General features: G+C 39.6%; 1 protein-coding gene across 11 annotated transcripts in view; it reads left to right on the forward strand.

Annotated features, from left to right (window-relative positions):
- Window positions 1-17,505, forward strand: part of MPDZ (multiple PDZ domain crumbs cell polarity complex component) — a 134,670-nt gene that overhangs the window by 78,814 nt on the left and 38,351 nt on the right. For 4 of the 11 annotated variants that reach the window (XM_045021385.1, XM_045021387.1, XM_045021388.1 and 1 more), the window contains exons 22-28: window positions 99-297; window positions 4,262-4,303; window positions 8,597-8,701; window positions 9,959-10,054; window positions 10,663-10,840; window positions 14,448-14,558; window positions 15,104-15,187. In XM_045021385.1, the coding sequence (XP_044877320.1) occupies window positions 99-297; window positions 4,262-4,303; window positions 8,597-8,701; window positions 9,959-10,054; window positions 10,663-10,840; window positions 14,448-14,558; window positions 15,104-15,187 (815 nt within the window). The remainder of the gene's footprint in view (window positions 1-98; window positions 298-4,261; window positions 4,304-8,596; window positions 8,702-9,958; window positions 10,055-10,662; window positions 10,841-14,447; window positions 14,559-15,103; window positions 15,188-17,505) is intronic. The other 7 variants (XM_045021395.1, XM_045021389.1, XM_045021390.1 and 4 more) reach the window with 7 other exon arrangements.

Below are 17,505 nucleotides of genomic sequence, written 5' to 3' on the forward strand. Positions count from 1 at the left end.
TCCGTTAGTGCTCAGTGCAGGTGGAGTGTATTTCACCTTATACACTGTGTTCCTTATTTATATACACAATAATCTGCTCCATGCCTGTCTTATAACAGGGATGACAGTAAGTTCCAATAAAGACGGGTCGGGAATGATAGTCCGCAGCATCATCCATGGCGGTTCCATAAGTCGTGATGGACGAATCGGTGTGGGGGATTGTATTCTGTCCATTAATGAAGAGACAACCACTAATTTAACCAATGTGCAGGCCCGGGCTATGCTGAGGAGACATTCACTCATTGGACCTGATATAAAGTAGGTAAAGCTAGGGTAAGCGTTGTGGTGGGAAGGGACTAGCAGTCAAGAAATATAGTGCAAGTCAATGTTCTAAACAAGACAGGTTTGGGGGGAGTTTTTTCCTCCTGGAAATTAAAGTTATCTTTAAATTGGGGCTTTATATGATTGAAAGCTGAAATCATTTGTGAAAGGCTTTTGTGTGTTTCCTTTGCCACTGTCATCATTGCTCTGCTTGTCTTTATTTGAGAACAAGGAAATCAAAACCTTTTAAAGAGCAACTTTCTCAAATCAGGCTCATTCAAGTCCCAATGTTTCTATTTCTATCAAGGAAATAATAAGACTTTAGTTGGGGATTTGTGATTCTGAAATGTGAATTGTTCTTGCCATGGCATAAGTGATTTTGTTTGCAGAATATCTTTATAATGAGCTCATCTTTGCTGGCTGTCGAACAGAAAGTATGACACATGATATTAATGCAGAAAAAGAACATTGAAAGAATAATTTTCAGTACATCTATGACAAATGGCAGAAATACAGTACATCCTGTGAAGTCTTTTCCAGTTTTCTGTTGGTACGTAAAAAGGAGCTACTATTGTAATAATAGCACGCCAGAGAATGGACTTTTTAGTATTTGCATGATTTAATACAGGGCTTGAAAAATCCACTTGCATGTGGCAGTAAGTAGTCGCCCCTCCTCTCCCTGGTATATTTTGTCAACTTCAGAATCTAAGCTTTCATTTAAAATGAAATTGTGTGTGTAGCTTTTGTAGTTTTGGAGATAACCCTCCAAACATGAACCATCTGTAAAGGGATTCAGTGATGTCTTCCTGAGTCTGCAGAGACCAAGCTCCCGAACCTGTGCTGCTGCTGCTGCTCAGAGCTTTGCCAAGCTGATCAGCCTTGTTAGTTTTCTGAACCCCCAGAGAAATTGACAAACATCAGATCAGTTTCACTTCCATTCCTGTGTGGGGAGGAGGGGCAGAAAAGGCATTGTCTGTACTACAAAAGTACACTGGTTGAAGTGAATTGATTTAAAACTCAGTCTAGCAAAGTCAGTGCAAACCCTTAGTATTGACACTTAAAACCATGTTAATCTTTGCTTATATTGAATAAACTTAAATTGGTAATTTGCTGACATAAGCTAAATCAATGCAAGCAAGGGTTGAATCATTGTTAAATAGATTTGGTGTGCCTCTCTAGTATAGACGGATCCTCAGAGGGTATGTCTGTGCAGCTCACGGCACCCAGCCTCTGGCTTACAAGGCTCGTTCTACTGTGCTGCAAATAGCTTATGTAGACAGTGCTTTGAAGTTGTGGCTTGTCCTCTGAAGCCCACCACCCTCCTGAGGCTTCAGAGCCTGAGCCCCGCAACATCTACACCTCTATTTTTAGCCCGGTTGTGCAGTCCCCACAAACCAATGTCTGTCAACCTGTGTGTTTCCTTTGCTATCATCAGCATTGCTCTTTACTCGAGAACCAGGTAATCAAAACCTTATGAAGAGCAACTGGGAGGCTCATGGCCATAGGTTGTGTAGACAAGCATAGCAGCCCCAGTAGCAGTAATTGGAGATAGTCATGGGAGGTGGGGGAAGGGAGAGAGATTTAAGGGTTTTGAGAGGGTTAGAGTAGAAGAGCCCCCCAGCTCCACTCCCCCCCCCCCCACACACACACTCCAGTCACAATAATCAGAAGGGGAGAGGAGGGTAGAGCAGTGTATCCCTCCCACCCACCCTCGCATCAGAAAGATGAGACCAAAGATAGACTGCTTCTTTCCACAGCAACCAAAGAGAACTGGGAGCATCACTAGCTTTTGATAAGAAAGATGGACCCAAGCATGGTCAAGGAGAGCCGCCTGCTGGGAACCCAGACACACCCCTCTTTCCCAGCATGATGCTGGAGAAGAGAGTTTGCTTCTCATCTGCGTGTTGTCCTTGAATAGTGCAGGCTGCCCATTTTTGTATGAATCTTTGGCTAGTACATTTGATCCAGTGATTGTTAGGCGTCTAAATAAAATTTAGGGGTAAATGAGTCTGTGAGCGGGTGTGGGAGTAGAGGAGAGTGAAAGATTGATGAGATTAGAAAAGAGAAATTGACATAAAGATTTTGAGGGGAGAAGTGGAAAAGGGGAAAAGAACAGAAAATATATGAGGGGGTAGAGAACACGTATGAAAGGGAGGAGAGAGAGAAGGAAAAGAGGAAACAGTTACGTAAGACAATGCAGGAAAATATGCATCAGGATCTCTGGTAAGAAAATATGGTGGAAAGGGAAATGAAGATATAAATAAGGCAAAAGATATGGAAATACACAGTTTAAAAAGTAGTGAGCCAAAAGGTTGACAATGTGTTGCAATTAAAAGCAGCACGTAACGGTTTATTGCTTTAAATTGCAAAGGACATGGCTTGGGGCAGTTGTGGCTGTGGGGGCAGCTATACCAGGATTTTTTACCCTGGTTAGTTCTTTGCAGTGTGGGAGGAGCGGACTTCAACTTGTATAAGTACCATTGATACAGGTTTTTGAAAATGTATCCGGTAGGCTTTTAACTGGTAAATGTACATGTTAAATGAAAAATTGATGTTGTAGTCAGGGTGGTTGTAATTCTATCAGAGATTTGATGGCTGTAGCAGTGTTCAGAAAATCTCACAGAAATAGGGCATTTGTCATTATAATTCTGGATATGTCCAGTTTTCATTTGGCATCTACAGTTATCAGTTAAAAGTCTGCTTAATAAAACTTCACAAGTTGAAGCCTGCTCCCTCCACTGCAAAGAAATAACAACATAAAAGGCCAGACCCTGCTGTGACTTCACTGGGAGTCTTGCAGGAGCAAGGACTGCGACATTTGGCTCAAATGACTCTGGTTTTGCTCTTGCTCTCGTTACCCTCTTTTGTCTGTACAGCATCACTTCTCATTCATTTTACACTGCCGAGCACTGTAAAGTGCCAGAAAAACACTGAATTACAAGATCACAAATATAGACCTGGATTTTTTCTGCAAATGCCCAAACTGGAGAGCTCTGATTATGCAGAACTATAGTGACTTGTGATTGCTGAACAGGATGCATAGCCTAGCCCATATCAGTCTGGAGGCCAGTGAAAGTATTCTGCACTGCCATGCAGGACACCCTAGTGGTTCAGTGCCCAGCCTTTCAGGCTAACAGTCTTGTGGGAGGCAGTGTGCTTCGCCTGTGGGGAGAAGAATCCAATCATTCCCATCACAGTCTTGATTAACTTACAGCATATAGGCAGGAGGCTGCACTGTAGGGCCTAAAATGTGAAGTTTGTTGAGGCACTTTCACGTACCAGGTGACCTCAGTGTGGAGTTGGGTGGGGCTTAAATGAAACTATTTCAATTACAAAGTTGCGTAGCATATCTTATGGGGAATATGGTTTGTTGAAAACCCACCCAAAACATTTGTACTGTGCACCTATTGCAGACCGCAACTTTGTTTTATTTTTATGCAAGGATATTTGAGCTTCAGGAGTTCAAGACCAGCCAGTTTGGATTCCAGATTTCATTATTTTTTTGTGGAAAACCAGATGTGTGGCCTTGCCAGAATGCATTCTGTTTCACTTCTCACTCCACCTTGCCAGAGGCTCTTATATTTCTGTAATAATAGCCAGGGTTTTTTGCTCAGCAGCAGCTGCTAGTAACATCTGCCAGATAATTACTGAGCTGAATCCAAATTCACCTGCCTTAACCTAAAGTGTGTGGATGAATTCCTGATCAAGGAATAAAAGATTGATTGCAGTTCCATTTTTCCATGCTTGTTAATAATCACTGCTATAGACACCAATAAAGAGCAGATGCTTTCCGGGGGAGGTGTAGATGGAATGTTGGTGGAAGGGGTAAAAATAAATAAAATAAATAAATAGAAGCTCACACTTTTAACTACATATGTATGCAACTCACATTCAGCATGAGACACTGACATTTTTTAACACCATTGTAAAAAGATGCTGCATCGTATGCTTCACATTCTAGATCTTCTCCAGCACCTGCTGATGATCAGGCCCCCTTTTATGTGTGAGTATCGGTGATTCAAAAGCTCATTATGACTCTATGTTGCAACTTGTCTGTGAATCATTTCATGCTTTTATAACATCCAAAATGTCAGGGATGTATCCAGATATAGGTACAGTAAATATATATATGGCTTTTATGCATGCAGATTGGAGAATACTTCCTCAGACTGTATTAAAAACACTGGTTTCTGAAAAATTGCTGATTTTTATTTTATTTCAGTCGTATTATCCATGTAGAATGTATCCAAATAGCTTCTGTGTAAGGAGACAATCATTGGAATTGATACATATGTGGATGTACTGATATCTGGATTAATCTCATTGTCATATTTTCTTTGGCACTAATGTTCTATTTTCTCCACATGTAACAAAAAGGTTTGGTATAGTTATAAAGTAAACTGTATGTTGACTACAGTAACTTGTCCTGAACGTGTACATACTTCATTACTCAGTTTGTTTCCTCTGTTAGTGTTTAAAAGTTTTTGTATGGCTGTTTGTTTGACCAAGCATGCAGTGAATGTTCCTTTTGTACTGCATGCGGTGTTGTGTTTACGAAATGTTTTCATATCTACACCATTTGGTGTTTCCATTGTCACTGCTTTCTTTGCAAAATGTATGTTCATTTTTTTATTTTTATTTTTTACATCTTATCAGAAAGGAAATAGCAACATTTTCAATATAAAACTGACTGTTATAAAGGAGAGGAAGTTGTTAAACTTTGACATTTTAACCTCTTACAGATCAGAAATACAATGCAACTATAATTCACTCATTTACCCTTTTTTCTCTGATTTGTATGTCCTCCCTATTTCCCCACTCCCCTCCCCCCCAGCAGTTTGTTTCACTTCTCCATCCTTCTTCCTGACCACATTTTGGAGTAAGTTTTAAAGCTGGTGTCAGTTTCTCCTATGGACGAGCCTTTTCAGTGTTGGAGTGGAACATTGTTATCTTTATTTCTGTCTCTCAGCACTAAGAACCACAGTGGCACAGTGCCTGGGAACCCTCACAGTCCTGGGCCCCTGGTCACTGATGATTTGATCATGCAGGGTACTGAGCAATTCCTGGAGGCACTGAGTGCCCCAGCTCTCACTGAAGATGGCAGTCAACATCTTTCAGAGACTAGCAAAGAAAGCAGCCCCAATAAAAGAGGGCTTTTAACAGAGCTTTGCTTTGTTAGGGCATTGTACTATATGCTCTCATGCAGAGCCTCACTCCCTACAATTTTGGTTATTCCACTAGATCTAATTCTATAATTTCATTTGAGTAACCTGGTGTAAATATAGGGAGGGAGGGAGAATTCTAAATGGTACTAACATTACAGTGGAACCTAGCTAATCGCAGAAACGACTGGGGAACTGATTACAGATGGCTGAATTTTGGAAATGATTGACTTGCTAATCGCAATAACCTCCCCACGCAGAATGTAACTTCATCTATGACAAGTATAACTTAATTTTTTATTCATGCTGATACTTTCTGGTGTACTAGCAAATATGCTGTAGCATATTTTGTAAAATAACTGAAGCCTTTATAATCGGCTACATAAAAAACAAATTCACAAATGGACACCTCTTTCGAATCTTAGCTGAGAAGTGAGAAGAGAGGCAGGTTTTGTGTACAAATGATAGGGTGTGTGGATTAGGGCAGTTTAAATTAGAAAGGTTGTACTGTATTTATTTAAGTGCATTCAAATTATGTGTTTGCTTTGGTATGTTTACTGTAGACAGAGGATTGGTAAAACTTGAGCTGTTGGGCCCAATTCTTCCTTCAGACACGTAAGAATAGCTCCTGCTGATTTATATCAGTAGGATTTGTTCGTACCTATCTCAGGGCAAAATTTGGACCATATTGTTTATATAAAGCGTTATAATGGAATTAATTAGGAAGTCTGGCTTGCCATGGTCACATTTGCAAACATAATGGTGAAGATAAGAGACTTGTGAGACTTCTGTGGATGTGATCCCTTGAAACAATATATTGTTGTTGTTTTTCTTTGTAATCTGGTCTTTTAGGTCTTGATTCTTGGGTCTGGGTGAGCTCTTGATGGAAGACTCCAGAGGAGACAAAGGTGGCTTTACATCACCATGACAATCTTGTGATCCTGGGGGTCAGACCACCTCCCAGCACAATTTAGAGCAGCCTCAGAGTGAGGCTCTAACTAACACAGTAGCAGAGACTGTTTATGGTCCTGAATTCTTTATAGCAGATACCTTCTTAAAATATTTTATTATTTTTTGCTATTTATGTCTTCATTTATATTAAGGTGAAATTTGATTCATTTGAGTAAAAGGTGGAAATAACTAGACCAATAGATGCTTTTCTCTTGTTTAAATGACATTTTAATGTTTTCATGGCTTTTATAATGGCAGTAATTCTTGTGAGCTAGCCTGCAAGAGTAGTAGTTGTGTTGCTGTGTCAGAGCAGCTCTAACTCTTTGTTCCCATTTACGACTCTCACAGCTGGAGAGATGAGGTTGAGTGACAAGGGAGGTTATTTTAAAATGTGGAGAAACAAAGGGAACTTTGCAAAGTAGTTTTATGAAAAGTTTGATTTGGCCTTTTCCCCCCCCCATTTCAGAATGTAGGTCTGATAGTATAAATGTGTTGTACTATTGTATGTCCTATTAGTGATGTCCAAGAATCCTAGAAATCTGTTTGCTGTGGAAAAACATGGAATTTGTGAGAATCTTTAATTTTTACATTTTGTGAAAAAATAAAAACATATACGGTAGAACCCCATTTATCTGAGCCTCCATATTTGTTTGTCTGTATTAACTGCAGCTTGGACTTGGGCATCCAGCACCCACCGCGTCAGCAGTGGGTGGCTGGTGATTCCGTTAATATGGAGAGTCGGATAATGGAGGCTCCGATAAACAGGGTTCTGTTGTCTATGACTAAAACATTGTGTTCAACTGATACCTGTATATATTGTGACTGGGAAATGAAAGTTCAGCATTTCATTTTAACCGTGGGAAAACGGAGATTTTTATGTTGATTATTATCGGAGAATTTTGTTTTGTTTTTTAATTACATAAAACTAGTGATGTCCTACTCCTGAGGAAATGCAAGTAGAAAGCTGTGGCATTGCTCTGAATGTTTCGTATTGGCATTTTGTGTTTCAGAACTGAAAAGCACTCAGTAATTGGCACTAGTGTTTGAATGGGGGCATTTTCATGATGGCCCAGGCACAATTTCCTATAGGTCTTAGGAAATAAAACCAAACAACGTGGAGGGTGGGAAAACCTGGAATTTCAACCAAAGGGAAATGATTTTATTGGAGAGGATTGCGTAGAAGAGGCATTATTTCTCCCTCCCTCAGTGGAAGCCCCTTGTGCATTTTTGAGACACTTTGATTGTGTGGTGGGGAGTGGTGCATGCCTTGTCGGGGACAGTGGAAGGGGCTTTTCTTTGCCATCGATTTTATACCCCAAAGCTGTAGGTTGACAGCATTGTTTTATGTAAGTTCCTTCTATGTGCTCTTTCCTTTGCTCCCTTATCATGTGCAGTTGAAAATCAATGGGAGCACAAGATAAGGGATACTTTTGTGGAGTAGTGAAAAGGAATTGGGCTTCTATGCAGATACCCCAGCCCTGTACAGATACACGGAGTGTTGCAGGATTTCCTTCCTCGTGGATCTCGGGATCTCTCTGCATTTACTAGGCTTTGTCTCCATGCCCATTCTGTGGGGGAATAAATGGCCTTGCCTTTTCCAGGCTCCTTCCTCTGTGTATGCATCACCCTCATAGCTGTCATTCCGTCTATCTACTATTCTTTTTCTGTCTGTTAGAGTGTTTTCACAGGAACTGTGGAGAACAAAAATCAATTTCCAAACCTGGATGGAAATCATGAAAGCTACTGTAAAATGTGTGCAAACAAGCTTTCCCGCTAGCATTTGGAATAGTAGCGCTGCTGCACACCGGTCATGTTCTTCAGCGTGTTGATGCCGAGGGCTTTTAGTTGTAAGCCAGCCCTTCAGCAGGACAATCTTTGCCACAAGTGAACTGTACAACTTCCAGTATTAGAAATGAAAAATGGTGTGAGGAGCACTAGATAGCTTGGTGAAGTGGACAGGAGCTAACATGACTACAGATGCATAGTAATGTGACTGCTTAATTAGGGATATGGTTTGCATAGTTGCAAATCATCCTTCCTTGTACCTGGGCTATCCGTTTCACATCAATTGATACTTGAGATGGTCTGAAAAGGCTATCATTCAGCCTTTCCTTATTTTACCTGAGGCATGACCCATGACTTCTGTTTTGCTTTTGTGTGTTTTGTTTTGTGTTTTATTGCAGGATTACATATGTGCCAGCAGAACATTTGGAAGAGTACAAAGCCAGTTTGGGACAACAACCAGAGGACACAATACCACTCAATCTCTTTTCTGCACATACTGTAAGGTGAATCAATATGTTCTCCTATTATCCAACTTTAAGGGCCTTTTGCTTTAACTCTTCCCATGCATGGACATCAGTATTGCAGACTTCTGCTCATAGAGAAATTTTTTTATGGGAAGGCAAAATATCAAGATTCTTTCTTTATCATTATGGAAAAGCACTGGCAAGTAGATTTTTGTGCCTGGCTAGCAGTTTTCCATTACATTTTTGAAAGGCTAATATATATGTGTCTGAAAAGAGGTGAATATACACCATATAAAATCCTATTCTAATTAACTTCATCCCTTTTGAGGCCTCTCACTGAATAAGAAGATGATGCGTATGTAAATATTGGTTGGGAATACTCTTCATTAATTAAATAGCTTTTTAAAGCAACAGAATACTGAAAAAATACTGATATTTCAGCTTTATCAGATTTGTGAGACAATGGGAATATTCTGTGAAATCAAGCAGTTATAGAGGATGGTGGGGTTTTTTTGTTGTTGTTTTGGTTTTTGTTTTTGTTTTTGGAGGGAAAAAAATCAAATATTATGTCTTATCAGCTGTACTTTTCCAAAATTTGAAAATGACATTTCTGTTCCATCTAGAATGTATGTTGCAACAATTAGTGAATTTCCAGTCACAAAATGAACTGTTCTCAGCATTCTCTTAGGCCTCAGAAAATCATTAGAATTATTGGCCAGGATTTTCAAAAGTGACTACCAATATGGCATACCTCCATTTCAGCTTGAGACACTTTAAAGAAACCTCATTTTCAGAGAGAGAGGGTGCAGATCACCTTCAGAGTGTTTCAAGTTGGGCAACAAATTCACTAGTGACTTTTGAAAATCATAGCTGTCTTTTTTTTTTTCCCCCTTTGGAAACAAAACTTCAGTATGTCCACTCCCTTATAGAAATGCAGAATATTCTGTTCAATGGTTGTCACTGGTGAAAGCTTAATTGAAGAGCGTGGAAAGGGAATTCCTAAACGCAGGATATATTATATCAGAAGCTTACTGGGAGGGTGGTGACTCCAGATGGTTCACAGCTGTACCATAAGAATTTTAAATCTTTCTTACAGTTTCTAAGGGGAACACTTAGAAGTGTGCTAGATACTAAAGCACTTTTTTACTCACTATTTTCATGTGTAAAAGCATGGCTACCTCCATGCTCTGTAGAAATTCTAATTCTGGCAGTTTGATTCGTCTGGTGTTCATTGCATAATGTCACCTGTGAATTTATTAGGATTTTAAAAGTACTTTGTCTGGTCTTATTTATTAGCAGAGAAATTCCAGAACTACCTGAACGTGAAGAGGGGGAGGGAGAAGAAAGTGAACTTCAGAATGCAGCTTATAGTCACTGGAACCAGCCCAGACGGTGAGTATGGATTCCCAGTTGAATGACACTCTCTCATAAACGCTGGTGTGTTGAAATTGGAACTATAGTGGATCCTTTCCTATACTGTAAAGTAAATAAGGAAGCAATCAAAATAGTGTTGTGTTATATCTGTGCATTGCACAAATAGGGCATATTTATTTTTTACCGCAGTCAGCCTAAATCCCTGTGATCCAACTTGTGTGCTGAGTGCCTGGGAAGATCAGTGCAATTTAAATTTAAAACTAATCAGCCTAAGCCAGGGGACTACAAAATTAACTCTTTACATAAATGAGTGGGATGGTATCCAAGCTCTTGGAGGTATCCTTACAATTATAAGTATATGTTACTCATGCTGTAGCTCACATAGTAGATAAGAGGGTTAGCTAGAAGCCCAAAATAGATGGAGGGCAGTAGACAAAGGTTAAACACTAAATAAACTTGTTGGTCATTCCCAACCCACTGTCATAGAAAGGCATGAAAACATCTAAGGAAGAATTTTTCTCAGATATGTTCCATAGAATTGTACAAATGACAGGCCTTTGGAATTTGTAGACGAGAGGCTGTGATGTAAATACAGTGCATTCTTTTTTGTTTTTTTGTCATGGTAGGGTTGAGCTTTGGAGAGAACCTAGCAAGTCGTTGGGAATCAGCATCGTCGGTGGACGAGGGATGGGGAGTCGTCTGAGCAATGGTGAAGTGATGAGGGGAATCTTTATCAAACACATTCTGGAAGACAGCCCAGCTGGCAAAAATGGAACCTTAAAAACTGGAGATAGAATAGTGGAGGTACCAGGCAAACTTATAATGTGCTTTAATTTTTCCCATGTATATACATCAACCTTGCAAATGTCTGCTTGTGGACATAATTTTGTTATGGCGAAGAGATCATGATTTTTTTTTCTCATCAGCCATTATGGTACAAGGCCAGCAACTAGATTTTGTGCCTACAAACACAAGGCCTACGCGGTGTACAGTTGTCACTTTTTTTTATTTAAATATTTCTGAATATAAAACCTCCAGCATCACAAAGGAATGTAAGTAGCAGTATGATTATTGCACCTCCCCAATGTCTCCATTACTATCAGCACTACTGGTAGCCCTGAAGTGTTTTACCATGTGGTATACCGAATGCAGTTACTGCATTATAATCATAGTCCTATCGTGTGTGTGTTTTACATGCAAAGGGCCTCAGACTTACATACAGCCTCAAATGTAGAGTCTTCAGAGTAACACAGGGATGCACAAGGTCCTGGATACTAGCCCCCCTTTAGAACAGCTGATTCAGGAGGAAAGTTACGAGATGGCCATAGAGAGGAGAACTGCAAATAGGCGTCTCACTTACCTGCATGTTAGCGCCTATCCAGATCCTGTCTTTCATCTTCACTTATGCTCCACGTCCGGGTGGGAGTACATAGAGCTCTGCTTAGCTGCTAATAGAGAGGTGGTTAGAACCAAATTTGTGGGGCACATAGAGAAACTTTTCCACCCCTGCAGCAAGGTTAGGGGGAGACTTCTTTCTCCTGATCACTGATCTCCTTTTTGCCATCTCTTCAGGGATGGCACTCTCACCTTCACCCCACCCTGGTTCAGCTTTGGAGCAAAGTTGGCAGCCAAGATTAAGATACATTCTTTCTAAAACTGTTCTTCAGCTAGCTGTCAGTTAATACCTCACCCCGAATCTTAGGTTGTCAAGAAATGGACTATTCTTTATGATGTCTAGTATTCCCTGGACCCTGGCTGCCATTCACTAAGTTCATGGCAACCCACATGGCAGAGACTGTGATTCTGCCTCTAGGGTAGGGTGGTTCTAGGTGGGTAATGTTTAAACTGGAATGATATGGCTGCTACTGCTACCCAGGACAAAGTATAGGACATAGATGCAGGGCAGCCAATGAGCAGCCAGAGAGGACTGCAGAGCTTCCATTGGCCAACAGGTATGAAGGTGGAATTTGGGCTGGAAAGGACCCATTTATAACATATTGTATAAATAAGCACTTACATAATAAAAAGATACAGCTTCATCTAGGCACTCAGTGCAGAGCTCTATTAGGTGTTGGTTTTATATAATAGCACAAATAGTCTTGTATTCAGAAATGCCTGGCATTTGCCTAAATGTTTTGGTTTGTCTCTGATGTATGAAGACATTGATTATTATTAAGGATGAGAACTGCTTTTACTTCACAGAATGGCTAGAATTGTCATTAATGGTCAATAAAAGTGAGTAATTGGGTTTAATGAGCATATGGATTGTCCCAGAAAATGAAACTTGCAGAAGTGTATATGGGGGAATACACATGTTAACTAGTTGACCATAGATACAGTGTGTGTTCGTGTGACCATGTATGTCTGGATGTGTACGTATAGTTTCCCTTTCTCATACTGTAACATAATCTGGTTCTGCTCTCTAGTTAGCAACTGCCATTATTTTCGTCATTGGAAGTGATAGAGTTATAACAATACTGTCTTTTTCCTAATAGATTTAGAATCTGCCATCTTAAATTGTTTTCCTTTTCTTCTTTATTTTACATTGGATGGTTAAGTCTCAGATAAGCTATGAAATTAAAGAGGCAGAAGTAACTCTCACTATATGGCTTCTTATGCAAGTACTACTAACAAATAACCCTTGTATCTTGGCTTTTAGCTATTATCATAGTCATTATGAATATGCTTTTCTAATGTTAACCTCACCATAACATGGATTTTCCTTGGATACTTTTTTTTAATAAACACATCAGTACATGTTATACAGAGAGCGAAAGAGAGAGTATGTTGCATCTCAGAAAAAAAATGTTCTTAGCCATCCTTTGTTAAATACTTTGTTTAGGGAGGAAGAAAATTGTTCAACTCTGAACTAAAACTAGTTTCGGGGGGCGGGGGAATGTAACAAGGAAAATTGTCTAACATTTAAAAAAAAGTACTTTGCATTTATATAATGCTCCTCCTCCACCAGGGATCTTCAAGTGCTTTGTAAGTATCATATAATTAAACCTCACATTGGCTCAGTGAGGTAGGTATAAACAGCCCTGATTCTGAGCCATAAATCACTTGAAGCAATTATTGGCAAACTCTATCATTGCTTTCATATTATTACATAGTGTAAAATCATGGCTTTTGGGACATGGAAGTTGAATCAAGCAGATTAGTAGCCTGTTTTAAAATCCTTTAGAATATTGAAAGCCTGAATTATATGGCTGGGATTTCAAAAGAGCCTAAGGGAGATAGGCACCAAAATTCCCAGAGTTAAAAGTAGGTGTCTGTGTCCCTTTGGACTTGTCTAATGTAGCAACACAAAGGCCTTGTCTACACTGGCAAGTTACTGCGCAGTAAAGCAGCTTTCTGCGGTGTAATTCCCGAGGTGTACACACTGTCAAGCCACTTAGTGTGCAGAAGCTCTTCAGTTGCAGCACTGCAAAAAAACCCACCTTGACAAGAATCATAAGCCTTAAAGCGCAGAGGTTCCAGCACTGTATTGGCAGTGTAAAGACACTGCAGAGCAGAAAGCAATCAATTGGCTTCCAGAAGTGTCCCATAAGCCCTCAAGTGGCTGCTCTGCTCATTGTTTTGGACTCGGCTGCCCTGGAGACATGCACCCCTTCCCTTTCAAAGCTCCATTTCTAACAGCCGTTGCATGCTGTGCTGATCTGCTCTGGGACACAAAACAAACCATTAATGTGGAATGCTCCTGCTGTTGAACACAGAGGCAGGCGTGTGTGAGAAACAGACAGAGCGAGCCAGAGAGACAGATTGCTGTGCAGAGCACTGAAAAGCAGCTGTCAATGTGGTAGAATGCCCATGGAACGATGGGATTGGGAAACCTGCATCATGTGACGCTGTGCCTGCCCCATGAGGATTGCAAACCCTTCCCAAAGCACCCTGCGGCCAGTTGCACAGTGGCATAGCTACCACAGTGCACTGTTCTCTTCTCCGTTGCAAGAGCTGCTAATGTAGATGCGCTCCACCATCACAAGGAGCACAGCGTGGACACACAACAGCGGTTTATTAATTCCAGCGCTTTAATAAAAGTGGTATAACTTGTTGCTCAGAAACTTGCCAGTGTGGACACACCCTAAGTTAATATGCACTATGGAACTTTTAGTGTGCACCATCAGGGTCTATGTGGACCAGTTAGTACGTAGCATGTTGGTGCATTTTAGCATTCACATTGCTGTGCCATGTAGATAAGCTCTTAGATGCCTTTTGAAAATCCAGTCTGTACGTTGTTGAAGCCTAAGGACCTGATTCAACATATGTTGAAGTCAACAGCAGCTGTTCTGCTGAGTGTAGAGGCCTTTGGCTCAGGCTGTAATAGAGGATCCAAAATCAAAATCTTAGAATTTGCTTCATTATACTTTAAACTTTGTGTAATGTTAAGCTGAGGCCTTCCAATTTTCAGGTGGATGGAATTGACCTCAGAGACGCAAGCCATGAACAAGCTGTGGAAGCCATACGGAAGGCAGGCAACCCTGTAGTCTTTATGGTACAGAGCATTATAAACAGACCAAGGGTAAGCATCTTAAATGTGAAAAAGAGACAGAAAATAGTGATCGTTTAAATAAATGTCCAAGCTGATGATATTTTTGGGGTAGGGGAGAGATATTTAATCCTGCAGATTCCGTCTCAGACAGATCATTATAGGAACAAAGGTTTGATTATTTTTTTAATATCATTTCCATTTAGAATTAAATTGATTTGGAATTGGAATTTACCTACAGTATGCTCACTTCAAAGTATTTTGAAAAGCCTCCAAAATTGTTTGTTGAGGAGAAGGAAAGGAGCCTATCTAAAAACAAGTCTTAGAGTTTGATATTGTGTCCAAGTGCATGCAAAATATATGGCAACAATTGTTGTTATATTAAGTGAGCATTAATGAAAGGACCTAGAAGTACACAAAGAGAATTTTTCCTTCATTAAGCTGCATGGACAATGCAAACACAAGCTAATAAGTTTTAAAATAGTAGCTTGCATCACCTGAAACTAAACTTCCTCATTGTAAATTCTATGTAATCTGCATGTTTATTTACTAGTTGTCTCATAACTTTTGTTTCCCAGCCAGAATCTCTCAATAGCTCTTCATCAACCTCTGCTCTCAGTGGGCAGAAACCTACTAACCCATTTTATCATCAGTCATCTCAGGTAACGTTGCATGGAATAGCTTTCCTGAATGTTGGCTATTGATACTCAGGCTGCTAAAATGAGGATTGTGCATTTGCTATGATATGGGCAAGATTGATGTTGTTTAATGAATGTTTAGGATGAGAGTGATACTTTTACTTCACAGATGACTTTTTGGGTATATATGAGTGTTACTTCAGGAATTTTTAAAATTACAGTTTTCCTTGTTCTGTTTCTCTACCCCCTAACTAGCTTTACTGTATTTTAAATGTGACTGTTTATTAAAATATCCATACTTTTGTATGTAAAGCAAGGCATTGCACGTGCTTTTCACTGTACACATGCTTTGTGATATAATTTTTAAAACAACACTTTTTACTGTCTTAATGTTTTGGAACTTAGATCTGTACATATAGTAAGAACCTACGAGGGAATTTCCAGTCTTCGTTCATGTGTACTCATCCAGACAGCTAGCTGCATGCAGACAATAACAATCTTTAATATGGTGCGACAACACATCTACTAAAAATGACTGTTTCAAGAGAGTCAGATTTTTTTCATCAAGATACTGTACACGGAGATTAGTGTGTGGCCCAGATAATATGAATGGGCTGCGTTGTCTGCTGGAAACAAATTTAGTAGTTCTCCATGCAAGCAGTTATGTGCCACATCTGTGATGCATAATGACTCTGCTCTGGTTATTTTTAAGTAAGAATTACCGATTAAGATGAGCGTATCTCCAGCCACATTGCAGGGCTTCACCCTTATGCATTTTTGAATGCTTTGTTTGCTCAAGTAACTAAATACTTTTTATGATAATGGTTCCTTCTGTTGTGCTATGTAAATGTGTGCTTTCTTGCACAATGGTATTGTTGACAACAGTCTTTTTTTAGATTACATGAAATGGAAGGTAATTCTCTAAACTGTGTCCTGATTTATCCTTTGCACTGCCTCAATAACTTCAACACAGTGGCATGGGATAGAAGTCAGGGCAGCCAGTGTCTTTTAGTTGACAAATCATTATGTCAGAAATATCCGAGGCACAAATATGAATGGTTGGGATTGATTTTCTGTGTTAATACTGGAGCTTAATGATTTATGCACAAAATATGTGTTATGCTAATTTTATTTATATAACACTCCATGAAGATAGTTTAAACTCTTAATGCAGGTGGTAAATCTGATTGTTACATAGGAACATTAATTTCACAAATAGTACTCAGAAGACATTGCGTGTGTAAATGGAAATTCTTCTTATAGGGAAAATGTTCTCTGTCAAGTTTGAGTGGCATTGTCACAATGGATCCCTTGTCTTAACATCGCTCTGCCTTTCAAACAGTAAAATACTGTAGATCCAATAAATGTTACATTGGCAAATTAGATCAATTTTATTTGGTAAACGGATGGCTGAATATGAATATTGAATAATGAATTTTCTAATTTTAAGTGTTGGGTTTTTTTTAATAGCAAATGTTTTAGCTGGTTCAGAGATTTCTTTACACAGTAAGATGAAGGGCTTTTCTGTACAGAGCAGCAGTACACACCGTTAGTGCATCAGAGAGGGTAGGGAACCTTTAGTGTGCACCAGCAGGTTCTATAAGTCACACCCCATAAGGTTCATTACTCCACTGTGCAGACAGGCCCAGAAAATAGTGATTTCCCCCGGAAAATTCTCCTGCTGTTTTTTTTTATCATTTTTCCTTTGTCAGTGCTAAAGTTTGCACTTTTCCTTTTACCCACTACTTAAGCATGTCTTGATTATGTAACTGTGTGGTACAAGAGGCATTCCTTTCTAAGCACTGTGCTGCCTGTTTTCCAACAGTGTTAGGCTCCTAGCTTCAAAGAATTTTGGCCAGCATAGCAGCCGGTTCCCTTGTAGAATTTATTTGCATGAATTTAAGACACTCCTATCTACTATAGAACATCAGAGTGGTTGCCTCTTTCTCTTAAGTGAGCACATTTGTTTCAGAACAGTTCTGGTCCTGCAATACAGTACGAGAACTGCATCAGTGGCATAAAACAAAGGTTAAAAATGTTGATGGTAAGTGAGAAGAGGAAAGTAACTAGTATTGTCTCAGGAAAAGCCAGCTAATTCTTATTTTGTTAAGCCATAAACCCAATAAAGCTTACTAAAAAAGTGGTCCCTCCCAATTAACTCCACATATTTAATGACAATATGCTATAATAAGATCTTGTATTACTGAAACTTAATTACTTCTGCAAAATATCCTGCTGCCCATTTATTAGTATGCTGTTGTTTACTTGTCAAAATAAAAGCACAAACTAAATTTTGCACTACATTTTCCACAAATTCTTCTTATGTTTGTTCTTTTCCTGAT

Source organism: Mauremys mutica, chromosome 6, assembly GCF_020497125.1.
Source record: "Mauremys mutica isolate MM-2020 ecotype Southern chromosome 6, ASM2049712v1, whole genome shotgun sequence".
In the NCBI taxonomy this organism is placed as follows: domain Eukaryota; kingdom Metazoa; phylum Chordata; order Testudines; family Geoemydidae; genus Mauremys; species Mauremys mutica.